Raw genomic sequence first — 14,749 nt, 5'->3', positions numbered from 1 at the left:
TGCGTGTAAAGGCAGGCATCCCCATACTTTTGACAATATTCTGTATTAGGTGTGCAGAAAATACCAGTTGGTTTTGCCAAAAATCTTGTGAACCGATAGCTTTCTGTGCTCTCTGCCTGTGCACAAGGAGGGGTTATGAAAATGAATTGGAAGGGGTGAAGCTGAGAGATCTGTGTGTTTTGTAATCCATTAGTAATTAAAGTGGTTGTATGGCTTTGTTTTTTTTTTTTAACTAACAAACATGTTATACTTACCTCCACTGTGCAGTTCGTTTTGCACAGAGTGGCCCCGATCCACGTCTTCTGGGGTCCCTCGGCTCCTACCTGCAAGATCTAACCCCCCATTTTGGGAAGTGCTCTCCCAAGGGGGTTAGCTTGCGAGCGCGCTCCCGTGTAATACAGTCGGCAGCCATAGCCGCCGATTGTATCACTCGGTCCCGCCCCCGGCGCGCCGCGTCATTGATTTCATTGACAGCACTGCAGCGGGAGCCAATGGCTGCGCTGCTATCAATCATCCAATGAAGAGCCGACTAGAGCTCGGCGAAAGCAACACGGAATCGTGCACAAGATGATTCGGGTCTCAGGTAAGTAAAACGGGGGGCTGGGGGGCCGGTGACTCCAAGGTGTTTTTTCACCTTAATGCAGTGGATGCATTAAGGTGAAAAAACACGAAGCTTTACAACCCTTTAAGTAGGTTGGCTGACACCACATGCTTAGGAATTTAGAGCTGCGTTGTCATGTGAAAGTAGAAGGAAGGCGCATACTAGGACAGAGGGGATTTATCAAAATGGGAGTAGGCAGAATCTGGAGCAGCTGTGCATGGTAACCAAACAGCTTCTATCTTCAGCTTGGTTTGGTATATTCTATATTTTTTACACAACAGTCACTTTCTGTTTTGCCTTGAGATACACTTTAACTTGATTAACATATGTCCTTTGGTTTGAAAGAAACACATTTAACAAGTAACAAGAAGACAATACTGGTAGAAGATAGGGATTTTTCTGTGGTCTGCATTATCTGAGATAAATAATAGAAAGTCTGCCATTACATTGAACAGATAACGACAATGTACATGGTCCACACAAATATTTATTTAGTAAATACAAAGCAATATTCTACACAGTATAAAAAAGAATAAATAGAATAAAAGACTATTAAACAAAACAAAGTCCAACATGGACAAAGTGCATCGAAGGAATGAGTTCAGGAAAATAGTGTGCCGGTTGATTTGTTCTCCGTATCTTTCGATCCATAAACAGGTAAATATAGATATGATGTTGAGAGGAGGAAATATATTCATATAAGTCCAGAACCTTATCCCACAAAGCTTGCAGTCAACTCTGTGCTTACGGGTTTAACACTGAGTGTTATTCCCTATATACAGGGGAATTTATGGAACACCTACGGCAACTGAAGAGGAGGGTGTCATCCATAGCAACCAATCAAATATGAACAAATTATAATGAAGAGGTCTAGAGCAACACAAAATCCTTGGATAAGAACCACCTATTCATTGCACACTTTTTCTTTGTATGCTTTCTATGTAGTACTATCTAGCTTCTCTGCTCCTGCCACAGTATTCCAAACACAGCTCCTATCAGTTAAAATGTAATTTATAAAGCAACCATTTATCTAGACAACCATGCAGAGAATAAACTGCCTCTTAGGTGGCCATAGGATGGCAATTGGACATATAGGCATGATGAGAGGGAGAGGCCTGTTCTGAAGTTTCATGCATAAACATGCACAATCTGCATAGATGGGCATGAGTTTATGCTCCAAAGATTAGCACAGAGAAACTATAACAACTGAGCAAAGTTTTTAATGTTGCCTAATATTCAAGATTGGTTGACTTGGGATGTTTGATGGTGCCCCAAAATATGAGATTGTTATAAGTATTTGCATTGATTTATACAATTTCAAAATCTTCCATGGTGATAGATGACAAGGGAAGGTTGTACAGGCAAAATAATACCTAAAATATTTAACTAACAAGCACAACCAGTAATAGGTAATAAAAAAATAGCAATAGCAGGAAACAATAAGAGAGATCCCTATAATCTAGATCAGCGGTTCTCAATCTTTCTATCATAGAGGAACCCTTGAAATAACTTTCAGCTCTTGGGGAACTCCTTCAACTAATTACTTTATTGTTAGCTCATGGTACCTTAACATGGGGGTCAGTGAGCACAATGCTCCCTACATAGGTGATCAGTGGGAACAATGCATCCTTACATTGGCAGCCAGGCAGAAGAATGTTCCTTACATTGGTGGACAGTGGCAAGAATGCCCCCTTACAGATAGCCAATAAAGGTAATTGGTGTCAGTGGCTACTTATCTCACATGAATTGTAAGTTCCTTATGGAAGCCCTAGCAACTTCTGGAGGAAATCTAGTGATCCATGTAACCCAGATTGAGAAAGGCTGATCTAGATCGACTGATCCAGCTGAAAATTGGCTAACGATCATCTTATGTTAGTTTGTCCTTCTCTCTGGTTGGTTCCAGCCATGATACAAAATTAACAGTCTCTTTAATTCTGTTCTCAACCATTGCATGCTTTGTCTGAATATGATTTCTTATCTTGATAATGTAATAAGGTTTTCCAGTCAACTGGACTGGGCACAAGACATTTTGCCTAGGTGGACAGGAAGTTTAAACTTGACCCTACCTAGTAATGGTAGATTCAGACCTGTCCTAGCTTCAAATGGATTGCTTTTAAGTGAATAACAAATGTATTTCTAATCTGCACCCCAATATGTTAAGCTGCAATATGATCTATTGTTTCATTATGATAATTTCTGCTAAGCATGGACACTTAAATATGAATAACTCATTTTTTTAACTTGTTCTACATTTTTTTGCATAACCATTGCGTTATTGCTAATTGTACTAGCTAGAGAAGCCATTCAAGTCTGTGTTGGATGCTGACTTCTTAACATGTTGCTAAAGTTGTGTAATACGATATATGAAAATTGAAATCCTTTCCCCGCCTTCTCCATTTGAGCAGCTGGAAACATCGACTTCAGATCCTGCAGTGCCACCTGCAGGTAAAGTCTCAGATTGTATTCAAAGTATTCAGTTGTAATTGAGTTTTATAGGAAAGTCTTATTTCCTGGAACATATTTAAATTCAATAACACTCTACATACAATTAACTCAGCCATTTGGAGTTAAATATTGGTTCATGTGCCACAACTACCCCTGCTGTGTGTGGCAGAGGACATAGAAGATGAATAGTTTCAATGCTCCTGAACCAGTTTGTCTCTTGAGGCCAAAACGACCAAATGTTCACAAGACGTTTAATGAAGAATAAATATCCCATTGCTCTTTAGTTGAAAGTATATGAAGGCATCCATAGGTAGTTTGCTGCCCTTGGAATCCAAGAAAAGTGATACAATGATGCTTGAGTCTAGAGTACGAAAGAGAATGGAGCGTGCGGCACTGCTGTCCCATACAATAAATAAGAATCCATATATAAAAACCACACTTGTAGCTGTGAAAACAGCAGCTAGACTCTTTCTTGCTGTTGAATCAAGTTTGTTAAGAAGCTAATGAGAGGAGAGGCAGGCTGAATAGCATCATATTCTGCAAAGACATGGCACACGTTGTTTGATGGATCTGTTGGATTCTTTGCCACAAAGCCAAATATCCTAAAATGAAACACAAAGAAATAAGTTATCTCACAGGACTATGAATTTTATTGACAATTATCAGGCATTAGTTATTTTTATGCTAAAATCTTCACTGCAAATGTGTAACTCCAAACTTCCTGAGATGCAAAAGACTGGTAAACCGCCAAGTGTTTTTTATTTATTTTTTTAAAACGCTACTGGGTTTTGAAAATAGCAAATAAATCTTCACTTTTTGGCCCAGATTCACAAAGGACTTACGACGGCGTAACTCCACGTACGCCGTCGTAAGTCCGAATGTGCGCCGTCGTATCTATGCGCCTGATTCTTAGAATAAGTTACGCATGAATTTTGCCTAGATACGAGTGGCGTAAGTCTCCTACGCCATCGTATCTTGGGGTGCATATTTACGCTGGCCCGTGAATGGGGCTGGGCGTAGGTTACGTTCACGTCGACTAAGCATTGAGCGGGCGTAATTTACTTTGAAAATTCGACGTGATACTGAGCATGCGCCGTTCGTTAAGCGCGTCATTTACGTGGGGTCACAAATCATTTACATACAACACGCCCCCTACCAGCCAAGTTTGAATTAGGCGGGCTTACGCTGGCCCATTTACACTACGCCGCCGTAATTTAGAGCGCAAGTTCTTTCTAAATACGGGACCTGCCGCTCTAAGTTACGGCGGCGTAGTGTATCTGAGATACGCTACGCCCACCTAAAGATAGGCGCTTCTTTGGGAATCTGGCCCTTTGAGTTCAGATTCACTTTAATTGATATTTTTGGGGAAAATAAGCCATCCCCTATGTGAATCATTAGGTGAAGACTTTTCTTCAGTACACATGGGACTATATTTAATCCCTTTTAAAGAAAATATTCGATTACACAGCCTTACTCAAACATTTGAAGATCACTTGTTTCAGATTTATGAAATATAATTTTTTTTAACACGATCATCCCTCCAACAAAGAATCATTTACTATCTGCCTGGAGCAGCCATTACTAGGGTTCTTCCAAGAGTTGCTAGTAATTTTTTTGAACTGTCGTTGATAACCTAGCATTGGATGGTTCTTATATATTTCCAGGCCCAAAACTACTTATCAAAGCCAGCAGCATGACACCAATGATCTTTTCAGCTTTAGGGGAACATTCTGATGACCACTGTACGGTTTGCATTCACCACCCATTAACCACCGATGTAAGGGGAGTTTTTGCTAATGACCTCTGATGAATTGGCTTCAGTAAGGGCTCCCTGAGGCCAGAAAATATTTAAGGGGTTCCTCTAAGGCCCCGTACACACGACCGGAACTATCCGCTGGGATTGATCCGCGGATCAGTTCCAGCGGATAAATCCGGTCGTCTGTACGGCCTAGCGGATATTTATCCGCGGAGATTTCTCGGGCCGATCGATTTCAAGCGGATATAAATTTCTTAGCATGCTAAGAAATCTATCCGCTTGAATCGGGTCCAGCGGATTGATCCGGTGGTCTGTACAGACTCACCGGATCAATCCGTCCGCTCCCCTCCCTCGCATGCGTCGTAATGATTCGACGCATGCGTGGAAGTACTTACCTTCCAGCGTCGCGCACGTTGCCGCCTCATCATCGCGGCAACGGCGTCACACGTCACCGCGGATGAATTACGCTCGGATTTTGATCCGATGGTGAGTACAAGCCATCGGATCCAAATCCGGAGGAGGAATCTCCGCTGGAAGCGGTCCGCCGGACCGTTTCCAGCGGAGATCCCCTCGTGTGTATGGGGCCTTAGATAAAAAGGTTGAAAAAGGCTGGCCTAAAGTGAGCAAGGTAATTCTATAGAATATCTTACCTTGAAGATTTACATTGTCTCTGCCACCTGAAAAAAACAAAACATGTTTAAGTTTCATACAGTGAACATCTTGGCGTTTTGTACCCATGCATTGTTCTAAATTGATTACTCACATTTTATGGAACATAATATATATATAGGAAAATGATCAAATCTTAGAGGTGGAAATGTTTTATACACAAGTTCCATTCTTTATATGAAACATATTTACATGAAGCATATCTATAACCCAAATTTTTATTTCACCATTGGATAGGGAGGGGATAGAAACTCTGTCAAGTTTTTATTTCGGTCTTTGTTCACATTGCAAAAATTCACCATATTTACCCTGGTAACCATTGGTACAAGGAGAGGGACTGATGGGAATACAAATTTTTACAGTTGTCATTGAAACTGGAACATAGAGGGAATATTTCATTGAGGACACTGGTTTGCATGACAACGGCCAAAAGGGGGATTTCTCATCCCTTTGGAGAGATTACTACTCACGCCCTGTGATGCCGCCAGTACAGAAAGTAGAGAAAATTCTTCAGAAAAAGGACCTGACCATGGGCTTTTAACTCTTCTCTACACTATCCAACACTCTAACAACATTTTTAGCGAGCTATAAATGAATATATATATATATATATATATATATATATATATATATATATATACACACACACACACAGTATATCACAAAAGTGAGTTAACCCTCACATTTTTGTAAATATTTTATTATATATTTTCATATAACACTGAAGAAATTGCACTTTGATAACATGTAAAGTAGTGAGTGTACAGCTTATATAACAGTGTAAATTTGCTGTCCCCTCAAAATAACATGAAAAAATATGATAAAATATTTACAAATATGTGAGGGGTGTACTCACTTTGGTGAGATGCTGTGTGTATATATATATATATATATATATATATATATATATATACACACACACACCTATATATATATATACACACACACATACAGTATATATATATATATATATATATATATATATATATATATATATATATATATATATATATATTATTTTTTCCTCATATATATATTTATTATTCTTTTCTTTTACAGGGGAATGCATTAGAGCACCACAACAATTCAGGGTCCTTTTTATTATACCAGCTTGTTTTAATTATTATGCTTTGACGTAGATTCTAACCTCACTCGAGAATCACGATTGGTAGGAGCTACAAGTGCGCAGTTGAGAATCCCTAGACTGCATCCAGACCGTAGGTGTTATTACTCACACTTTGTTCACATTGCCTAGAGCTATTCACTTTGTGTAATAGGGTGGGGATCCGGACTCCACCCTTACCAAGTCCCAACAAGATCTCCACATTATAACCACCAAATTCTTATAGCATTATACTGCTGCTTTCATATATATATATATATATATATATATATATATATATATACACACACACACACACGTGTATTTATATATACAGTATATCAATGCTTTTATTTGCATAAGTATATGTTCCCCCTTTTTATTGGGTTACATTCTTTAGACAATGTACCTAATTTACTGAGATTTCAAAATCCTAAACTTTAATGTTGTGAACTTTTAATTTTAATTTAGCTCAGCTAATCTCGTAATCTAGGCACGTCTTCCAGATAACCCAGATTTATCCTGGACCTCCCCACAGACTACACTGTAGGTTGGTCATGCAGACTGGACTGGGATTTACACCAGCCTCTGAAAAATTAAGGAGTAACACAATGATGAGGTCATTTGTAAACTCTCTGCTACTGTAAGTATGATTGGCAAAATAAGCTCAGATTGGCTGACAGTGTGGACTCTCCCAGTTTGAGTGCTGCAGTGCAGAGGATTGCAGGGGGTTAATATCAAGGCCAACTGGGGTATTGATAATGCCTCTATAGAAATACATGTAATAAAAAAAATAAAAAAAAAGGTAACCTTAGGATCTGCCCCGTGGATTAAGCTTTAAACTGGTGTGTCAAATCTGTTTTGTTTTTGACTTATACACCAATATTCCTAATAACTGTTGTCATCATTGAATCTGATGTATGAGCATTCAGAGCCCCTCTGTCACATCGAAATGTATGGAGAGTTGTACAAGGCTGGTGTTGTGGAGGCAATCTTGCTTTTGCTTTTATTTATTTTTAAATGGTATATTAGCTGTTTACTCAATGTTGAATAGTCACATGCAATAATAGCTTCCACCAGCAGGTAGCGCTGTAGTTAATATCTGCAAGAGCAGTATCGGTGAGAAAGGGCTCCCTTCTATCTTACATTTTCCATACTATGACCAAGAAAACTACTCTACTCACTTTCTGAGGTCAGGGTCCACACTGCAGAAACTGAGGGTCGACACAGGGTAATGACGTCTGAAAAACACTCTGTGGAATATAAAATACAAAGGTCAATCCCTGGGCAAGCAGAAAGTGACTTTATTACAGCAACATCACCAGTGAAAAATTCTTACTTGCGCTGGATGTCGGTCAGGGTCACTCCCTGTTCAGTGGCTTTAAAGTTTACGATAGTGGGCACCTGAAGGTCGGCCTTCGCTAAAGTGACGCTCGCTGCCTTCTGGATGGCACTGGATCCAGTCAGGGTTTCAGTATTGATGGAGTTCAGATACAAGACATTGCATGCTGTGTGGAAATAAAAAGCACAACACATTGTTTACAGGATGACATTTTGAAGCCATGTTGTAGATTTGAATTTGCTGGCAAGAAGCACATAAAGCACAAAAGCCCAAATAGCTCTAGATTCCATGGACCCATACTGTTCATTTCTATTGACTTTCTCGCACTTCCTTGCTTTGATGGAGCTTGACCGTCCACTCCGCACTCTCATACAGTTTGTTGTTGAATGTGGATGCCCGAGGATCCACATCCAGAGTGCTCCATCTGCGGCAAAGGGCTTGAAATACCTCCGGTTGGAGAGCAGATTTCCCTGGATCTAGATGTTGGTAGCTGAGAAAGTCCTGCCAATCTGCCAATTTTCCACACCTGGGTTGTGGACGTCATACAGGGCTGCCCAAGAGAGGATCAAGTCTGCTTCCCTTTGTATCTCTCTGTGTGAGAGTGGGAAGTGGGCAGCCATATTTGGCCAGTGAGGCAGTCCTTTATAGCATTTTCCCAATAGAAAGCAGGGTATCGGCAAGATCTGACACTACCCCGAAATGTAGGGGATTTGGCCATGAAGGAAGCTATTTAAATAGTTGTAGGCAAGGAAATGGAAATACGTTAGCACACCAACTTCAGTTCTTATGCAAAAATACCTAAGGCACTATAAAAATGTAATTGGGGTATACAAATGGTATAATAGTGAACAATATAGTTGCAATATAATGTACAGTATAATTGAGTAACAAAATAAGTAGAAAGTATCTAGTAACGAAAGGATACTCTTACCTGACAATAGTGGCCAAAAGTGACAGAAAGGGAGAATGTGATCTGATTTATCAGGGTGCTCACACCCATGAGAAAGTATCTCCATATTTTGTTACTTGATATACATTCTATTGCCAACATACATGTTAACCATTTAATATACCTTTGTGTATCTTCACTTTACTATAGTTGGCATGCTAATTTCATTTATTTTTATTGGTTTACCATAGTTGATGGGAGGCTGAATGATGGCCCACTAAAATTAGTTAAGTACCCCTGTGTAAGAGACACTGGGGCAGATCCACAAAAGAATTACGCCGGCGTATCTATTAATACGCCGGCGTAATTTAAAATTTCCGGCGTCGTATCTTTGTTTTGTATCTACAAAACAAGATACGACTGCATCTGGGATCGATCCGACAGGTGTACGTCTTAGGACCCGTACAGACAACCGAACATGTCTGCTGAAACAGGTCCGCGGACCAGTTTCAGCAGACATGTTCGGTCGTCTGTACAGCCGAGCGGACAGGATTCCAGCAAACATTTGCCCGCCGGGCCTTTTTCGAGCGGGCAAATATTTCTAAACATGTTTAGAAACAGCCCGCTGGAATCCTGTCCGTCGGACATGTTCGGTCGTCTGTACAGACCTACCGTACATGTCCGAGCGGCCGCCATCCCTCGCATGCGTCGAATGACTTTGACGCATGCGTGGAAGCATTGAACTGGCAGGGCCGCGCACGTCGCCGCGTCATCGTCGCCACGACGGCGCGGCCTCGTCGCCGCGTATCGAGTACGTGCGGATTTCTGTATGATGGTGTGTACAGCCATCATACAGAAATCTCCGGGCAGACATGTACGCTGAAAACGGTCCAGCGGACCGTTTTCATCGTACATGTTTGCACGTGTGTACAAGGCATTAGTACGCCGTCGGATCTTAGATGCAATTTTTCGGCGGCCGCTAGGTGGCATTTCCGTCGAATTCCGCGTCGAGTATGCAAATTAGCTAGTTACGGCGATCCATGAACGTACGTCCGGACGGTGCATTTTTTTACATCGTTTGCGTTCGGCTTTTTCCGGCGTATAGTTAAAGCTACTGTTATGAGGCGTACTCAATGTTAAGTATGGCCGTCGTTCCCGCCTCGCATCTTGAATTTTTTACGTCGTTTGCGTAAGTAGTTCGCGAGTAGTGATTTGCGTAGAATGACATCACCGTCTTAAACATTGGCTTGTTCTGGTTTCATTTCAAGCATGCGCACTGGGATACCCCCACGGGCGGCGCATGCGCAGTTAAAAGTAAACGTTGTTTACGCCGTATCCAGACGTATTTACATAAAACACGCCTCCATCACAGAGATTTGAATGCCGGGCAATTACACCGCCAAAGATACACTACGCCGCCGTAACTTACGGCGTGGATTCTTTGTGGAATTGAAAAAAAAAAGAAGTAAGTTACGGCGGCGTAGTGTATCTTAGATACGCTACACCCGGCGGATAAATGCGCCGCTCTACGTGGATCTGCCCCACTATCCCTAAAGCTAGCCATATACTAGTAGAATTTCCTTAAAAATGTTGGTTCTGATGCAGCGTACACACTTTTTTAATGGTTTAGAAAAAACAACGTTTTTTTCAACCCGATTATTGTTAAACCTGCCTTGCCTACACACGATCGTGAAAAAAAAAATGCTCTAGCAAAGCGCGGTGACGTACAACACGTACGGCGGCACTTTAAAGAGGAAGTTCCATTCGGATGGCGCCACCCTTGGGGCTGCTTTTGCTGATTCGTGCTTTTCAGTCTTTGTGCTTTTCAGTCTGTTACAGCGTGATGAATGTGCTATCTCCATTACGAACGCTAGTTTTACCAGAACGAGCGCTCCCGTCTCATAACTTGCTTCTGAGCACGTGCGTTATTTTCACGTCGCTAAAACCCACACACGCCCATTTTTTACGATGTTAAAAAACGACAACATTAAAAACAACGCCAAAATTTAGAGCATGTTCTAAATTTTTAATGCCCATTTTTAACGTCACAAAAAATGCTCTGGAGCCCACACAAGACCGTTTTTAATGACATTAAAAAACGAAAAATTTTCACAGTCGTGTGTACGCGGCATAAGAATGTTCACTAAATTTCCAATGGTTAGTGGTGTCAATTTGATATTCATTTTTGACCGCAGCGATGAGACAATTTGAAGGAGAAGGATGACATTTTTTTTCCAAAGTACAAAATTTATAACGTTGAATGTGGTTTTACTTGTTTCATAATCGAATGTTAAAAGCAAACAAAATTTTGAAGAACTTTTCACCAACATTTGTCAGGTCATCGAATGTACTAAGTATTTTCATACACATTTTCGTAAGAGTATTTGCACAAGTATTCCTACATTTTTTTCTAGTGTCTTGCAAGCTTTACTCGATGCAGGTAGATAAAAACACCTCCAGCACTTAATACTTGTTGAAGCACATAAAAAAGAATAAAAGGTTTATGAAAAAATAAAAAGACTAAAACGATAACACAGACATTATATATAGATTAGCTATACATTTGGAATTTTTGTCTTACCGGCTGAAGTCTTGAGCTCTGATGTAGCATCTGGAAGAGATTCTGGGCTGCTGTCTCCATCGCTCCCTGTAAATAATCAAGATAAAGTTTTACTGTAATGACTTTCTTCCATGAAACCCAAAGAGTTTGTAAAATCGAAACAAAAAAGATTTGGTCGTTTTTTTTTTTAGTTATTAGTGTTTGGTATTACATATTGTTGCTACAGTGTAGGAGATATTTAATTTAAAGTACCAACTTAGCACCAGTTTTAAAATTTTGGGTTTTCTAAAAAGAAAGACCAGCAATAGCGTCTCCTTTTCAGACTGTCTCTCTTTAAACCATGTACAGTGCTATACACAGCAGGAAAAGACAAGGGGAGCCTAGCCACTCTTCTGGCTCACTCGGGTGTGCATGTGCAAAAACAAAAAAATTAATAATAATAAAACGTTTAACATGCATTTTGAATGTGGTTCATCCCTGTGGAAGATGCACTTTCTGAACCAACGCCAAAAATACAGAAAACAGAATTAAAACAGCAACACCCTAAAATGCTTAAATGTAAACTGGGCCTTAGAAGAAGACGTAGTATTGCCTCTATTTCTATTTTAAAGGACAATAGTGATATCTAGAAGTCACAGTGAGCTGATCAACTACAGTGTGGTGAAGAAGACTTCATCTACAAATCGTTGCCATGGTCACAAGAAATAGAGAACGGGAAAGAATTCCCCTGGGTAGGTCCACTAGTTAAATTGATTAAAAAATATACAAGATATTGAAATTAATACGTTTTTATTCATAATTAAGCACAATTAGCAAAAAATGAAATATAAAAGTTAAAAATACATACAAATCCAATGAATATCATCATACAAATAGGTACATGAAAAACCTTCTTAACACCGGACGCGTTTCGAAAAAATACTTCTTCAGGGGTATGTAGAAGAAGGAGAATGGTTCATCTAAGTATAAAAATACATATGGTTTATTACAAGCATTTGAATAGTTATCAGAACATATAGAGAAACAATATAATACATATGTATACAATGTGTTATAATTATTCACTTACGTATTGTAAATGTAGCAAGAGAGTTGTCAATATTATAACACATTGTATACATATGTATTATATTGTTTTTCTATATGTTCTGATAACTATTCAAATGCATGTAATTGACCATATGTATTTTTATACTTAGATGAACTATTCTCCTTCTTCTACACACCCCTGAAGAAGTATTTTCTCAAAACGCGTCGGGTGTTAAGAAGGTTTTTCATGTACCTATTTGTATGATGATATACATTGGATTTGTATATATTTTTTACTTTTATATTTCATTTTTTGATAATTGTGTTTAATTATGAATAAAAATGTCTTTATTTCAATATCTTGTATATTTTTTAATCAATTTAACTAGTGCCTAAAAAGTCCACCCAGGGGATTTCTTTTCCATTCTCTATTACAAATACTGGATGTGGCACAGCATATATTTGCCATTCGCCCCTTTTTCTCATGGTCAAAAGAAAGGTACGGTATATTTTTTGTTTTTTTTAATCCACAAAATCGCAAAATGTGACTTTATTGTAACCACAAGTGGTGATACCAGCATTGCCAATAAGCATCTGGTGCAAATAGGGTAATTGACAGTGATATGCCACGTGCAGGGAATAGTTTTCAAGGTCAACTGAGGTCTGGAAAACTAGACCTTTAATAATACAGTAACAGAACTTCCAAGATAGAAATAACCATTTCTGGGATATAATTAGCACAATGAAACAGCCTTGGTCCACTAAGTGAACAATTTGGAAGAAGTGCATATTGAAGTACTGTTGTCTTCTAAACATTAACCTAACAGCAGTGAGGGAAAGTAGGGGGAGAAGAAGCTGAATTGAGAGAAGAGTAGGGAAGAAGAGAGGGTCGTAGGCATCCAGGAATATGGTTTAACTTTTGGCTCAGGATGGATATATGCAAGTGAAGTCCTCGGAGGTAAGTAATCATTTATAGACCCCTGACATCTAAAACAAGGACCAGCATGTCCATGTCATGAGGAAGGAATCCATTCTGTCATGCTCTTCTGCTATCAGGTTCTTCTTAAGCCTCAAATCATTCATAATTGTGGTTCAAGAGTGTCTGGAATCTTCCAGTATCTGGAAATAGTGGACCAGGTGGCCACTAGGAATAGTTCTACAATGTCCTTCATAGAGCCATAGGGAGACTAGGAGCATATCTGTCACCTCTGTCACTTGGATATGTTTTTAAATCTGGAAGACTTTTCTATAAAACGTTACATTTTTGTGCACCAAATTCCCCCATTGGCTTTGGTAAAACCATAGAAATTAAAAGTAAACCTGTACTCTGATGCCCCGTACACACGGCTGTGATTTTCGACAGAATTATTATTTTTTTGCCGCCTGTTTTTGGCAGTTTTCCCGTCAGAAAAACTGCGATGGAGCATACACACAGTGGGGATTCCCGGCCAAAAGCTCTCATCGCAATTTTCCCCTCAGAAATCCCGACTGTGTGTACGGGGCATTAGAATATAGAGATTCTCCTAGATTGTAAGTTCTAACAAGCAGGGTCCTCTGATTTCTCCTGTATTGAATTGTATTGTGACTGTATTGTCTACCCTCATGTTGTAAAATGCTGCGCAAACTGTTGGCGCCATATAAATCCTGTATAATAATAATAATAATAATAATATAGAGGATTTTCGGAAAATACCAGTAGCCTGGCCATCATGCTGTTCTAGTGGTTTTAGGAATTTTAGATGCATAGAGAGGAGACGGTGCCAACACCCATCAAGCTGGGTGTTGGCACACCGGTCTGTTGGACATCATGGGGGATAGGGATAATCAAGAAAGGCTTAAACTGATTAATGAAAAGTCCATTCAAAAGCACCTGGAGAGGCAGCCCAGTGAAAAGTAAGAAGCAACTTCTGGAGCAGCTGTGGATAAAGCACAGGCGCCTTTCTAAGTGTATAATTAGAGTAAATTTATTACACATGTAGATGTGTTTACTCACAAAAGTTAAGTGACACTAGGCATTGGGCACAAAGTGTAGGGCATCCACAGAGAGGGTACATCCGGAAGACTTCTGTGGTAAACGCTCAGAGAGTGCCGGTGGTAGCCAACACTTCCTGGAGTCTGGAACGCACAGGGAGCCAGGGATGATGTCACTTCCGTGACTTGGTGAACCATTAGGGCAATGTGTTTATGGCGAATGTGCTCCTTCTTCAGGCCTGAAGAAGTCACTTCCGGGATGTCACTTCCGGGACGTGGTGAACCAATAGCGACACGTTTGTGGAGCATGCATTCCTTCAGTGGCGTCATCCCCGGCTCCCTGTGCGTTCCAGACTCCAGGAAGTTTGGGCTACCACCGGTGCGG

At 40.0% G+C, this 14,749-nt stretch overlaps 1 protein-coding gene across 1 annotated transcript in view; it reads right to left on the bottom strand.

Moving 5' to 3' along the window:
- Positions 1 to 1,068: 1,068 nt before the first annotated feature.
- The window catches only part of TNS4 (tensin 4), a 33,975-nt gene continuing 20,294 nt past the window's right edge, over positions 1,069 to 14,749 (bottom strand). The window contains exons 9-13 of the mRNA XM_040331323.1: positions 11,386 to 11,451; positions 7,913 to 8,081; positions 7,758 to 7,826; positions 5,453 to 5,479; positions 1,069 to 3,648 (exon numbers count right to left, since the gene is read on the bottom strand). Coding sequence (XP_040187257.1) covers positions 3,507 to 3,648; positions 5,453 to 5,479; positions 7,758 to 7,826; positions 7,913 to 8,081; positions 11,386 to 11,451 — 473 coding nt within the window. The 3' untranslated portion in view covers positions 1,069 to 3,506. The remainder of the gene's footprint in view (positions 3,649 to 5,452; positions 5,480 to 7,757; positions 7,827 to 7,912; positions 8,082 to 11,385; positions 11,452 to 14,749) is intronic.

Source organism: Rana temporaria, chromosome 12 (assembly GCF_905171775.1).
Source record: "Rana temporaria chromosome 12, aRanTem1.1, whole genome shotgun sequence".
NCBI lineage: Eukaryota > Metazoa > Chordata > Amphibia > Anura > Ranidae > Rana > Rana temporaria.
Note: the sequence above shows the minus strand (reverse complement) of the source record. Positions and strands in the feature narration are given on the sequence as shown.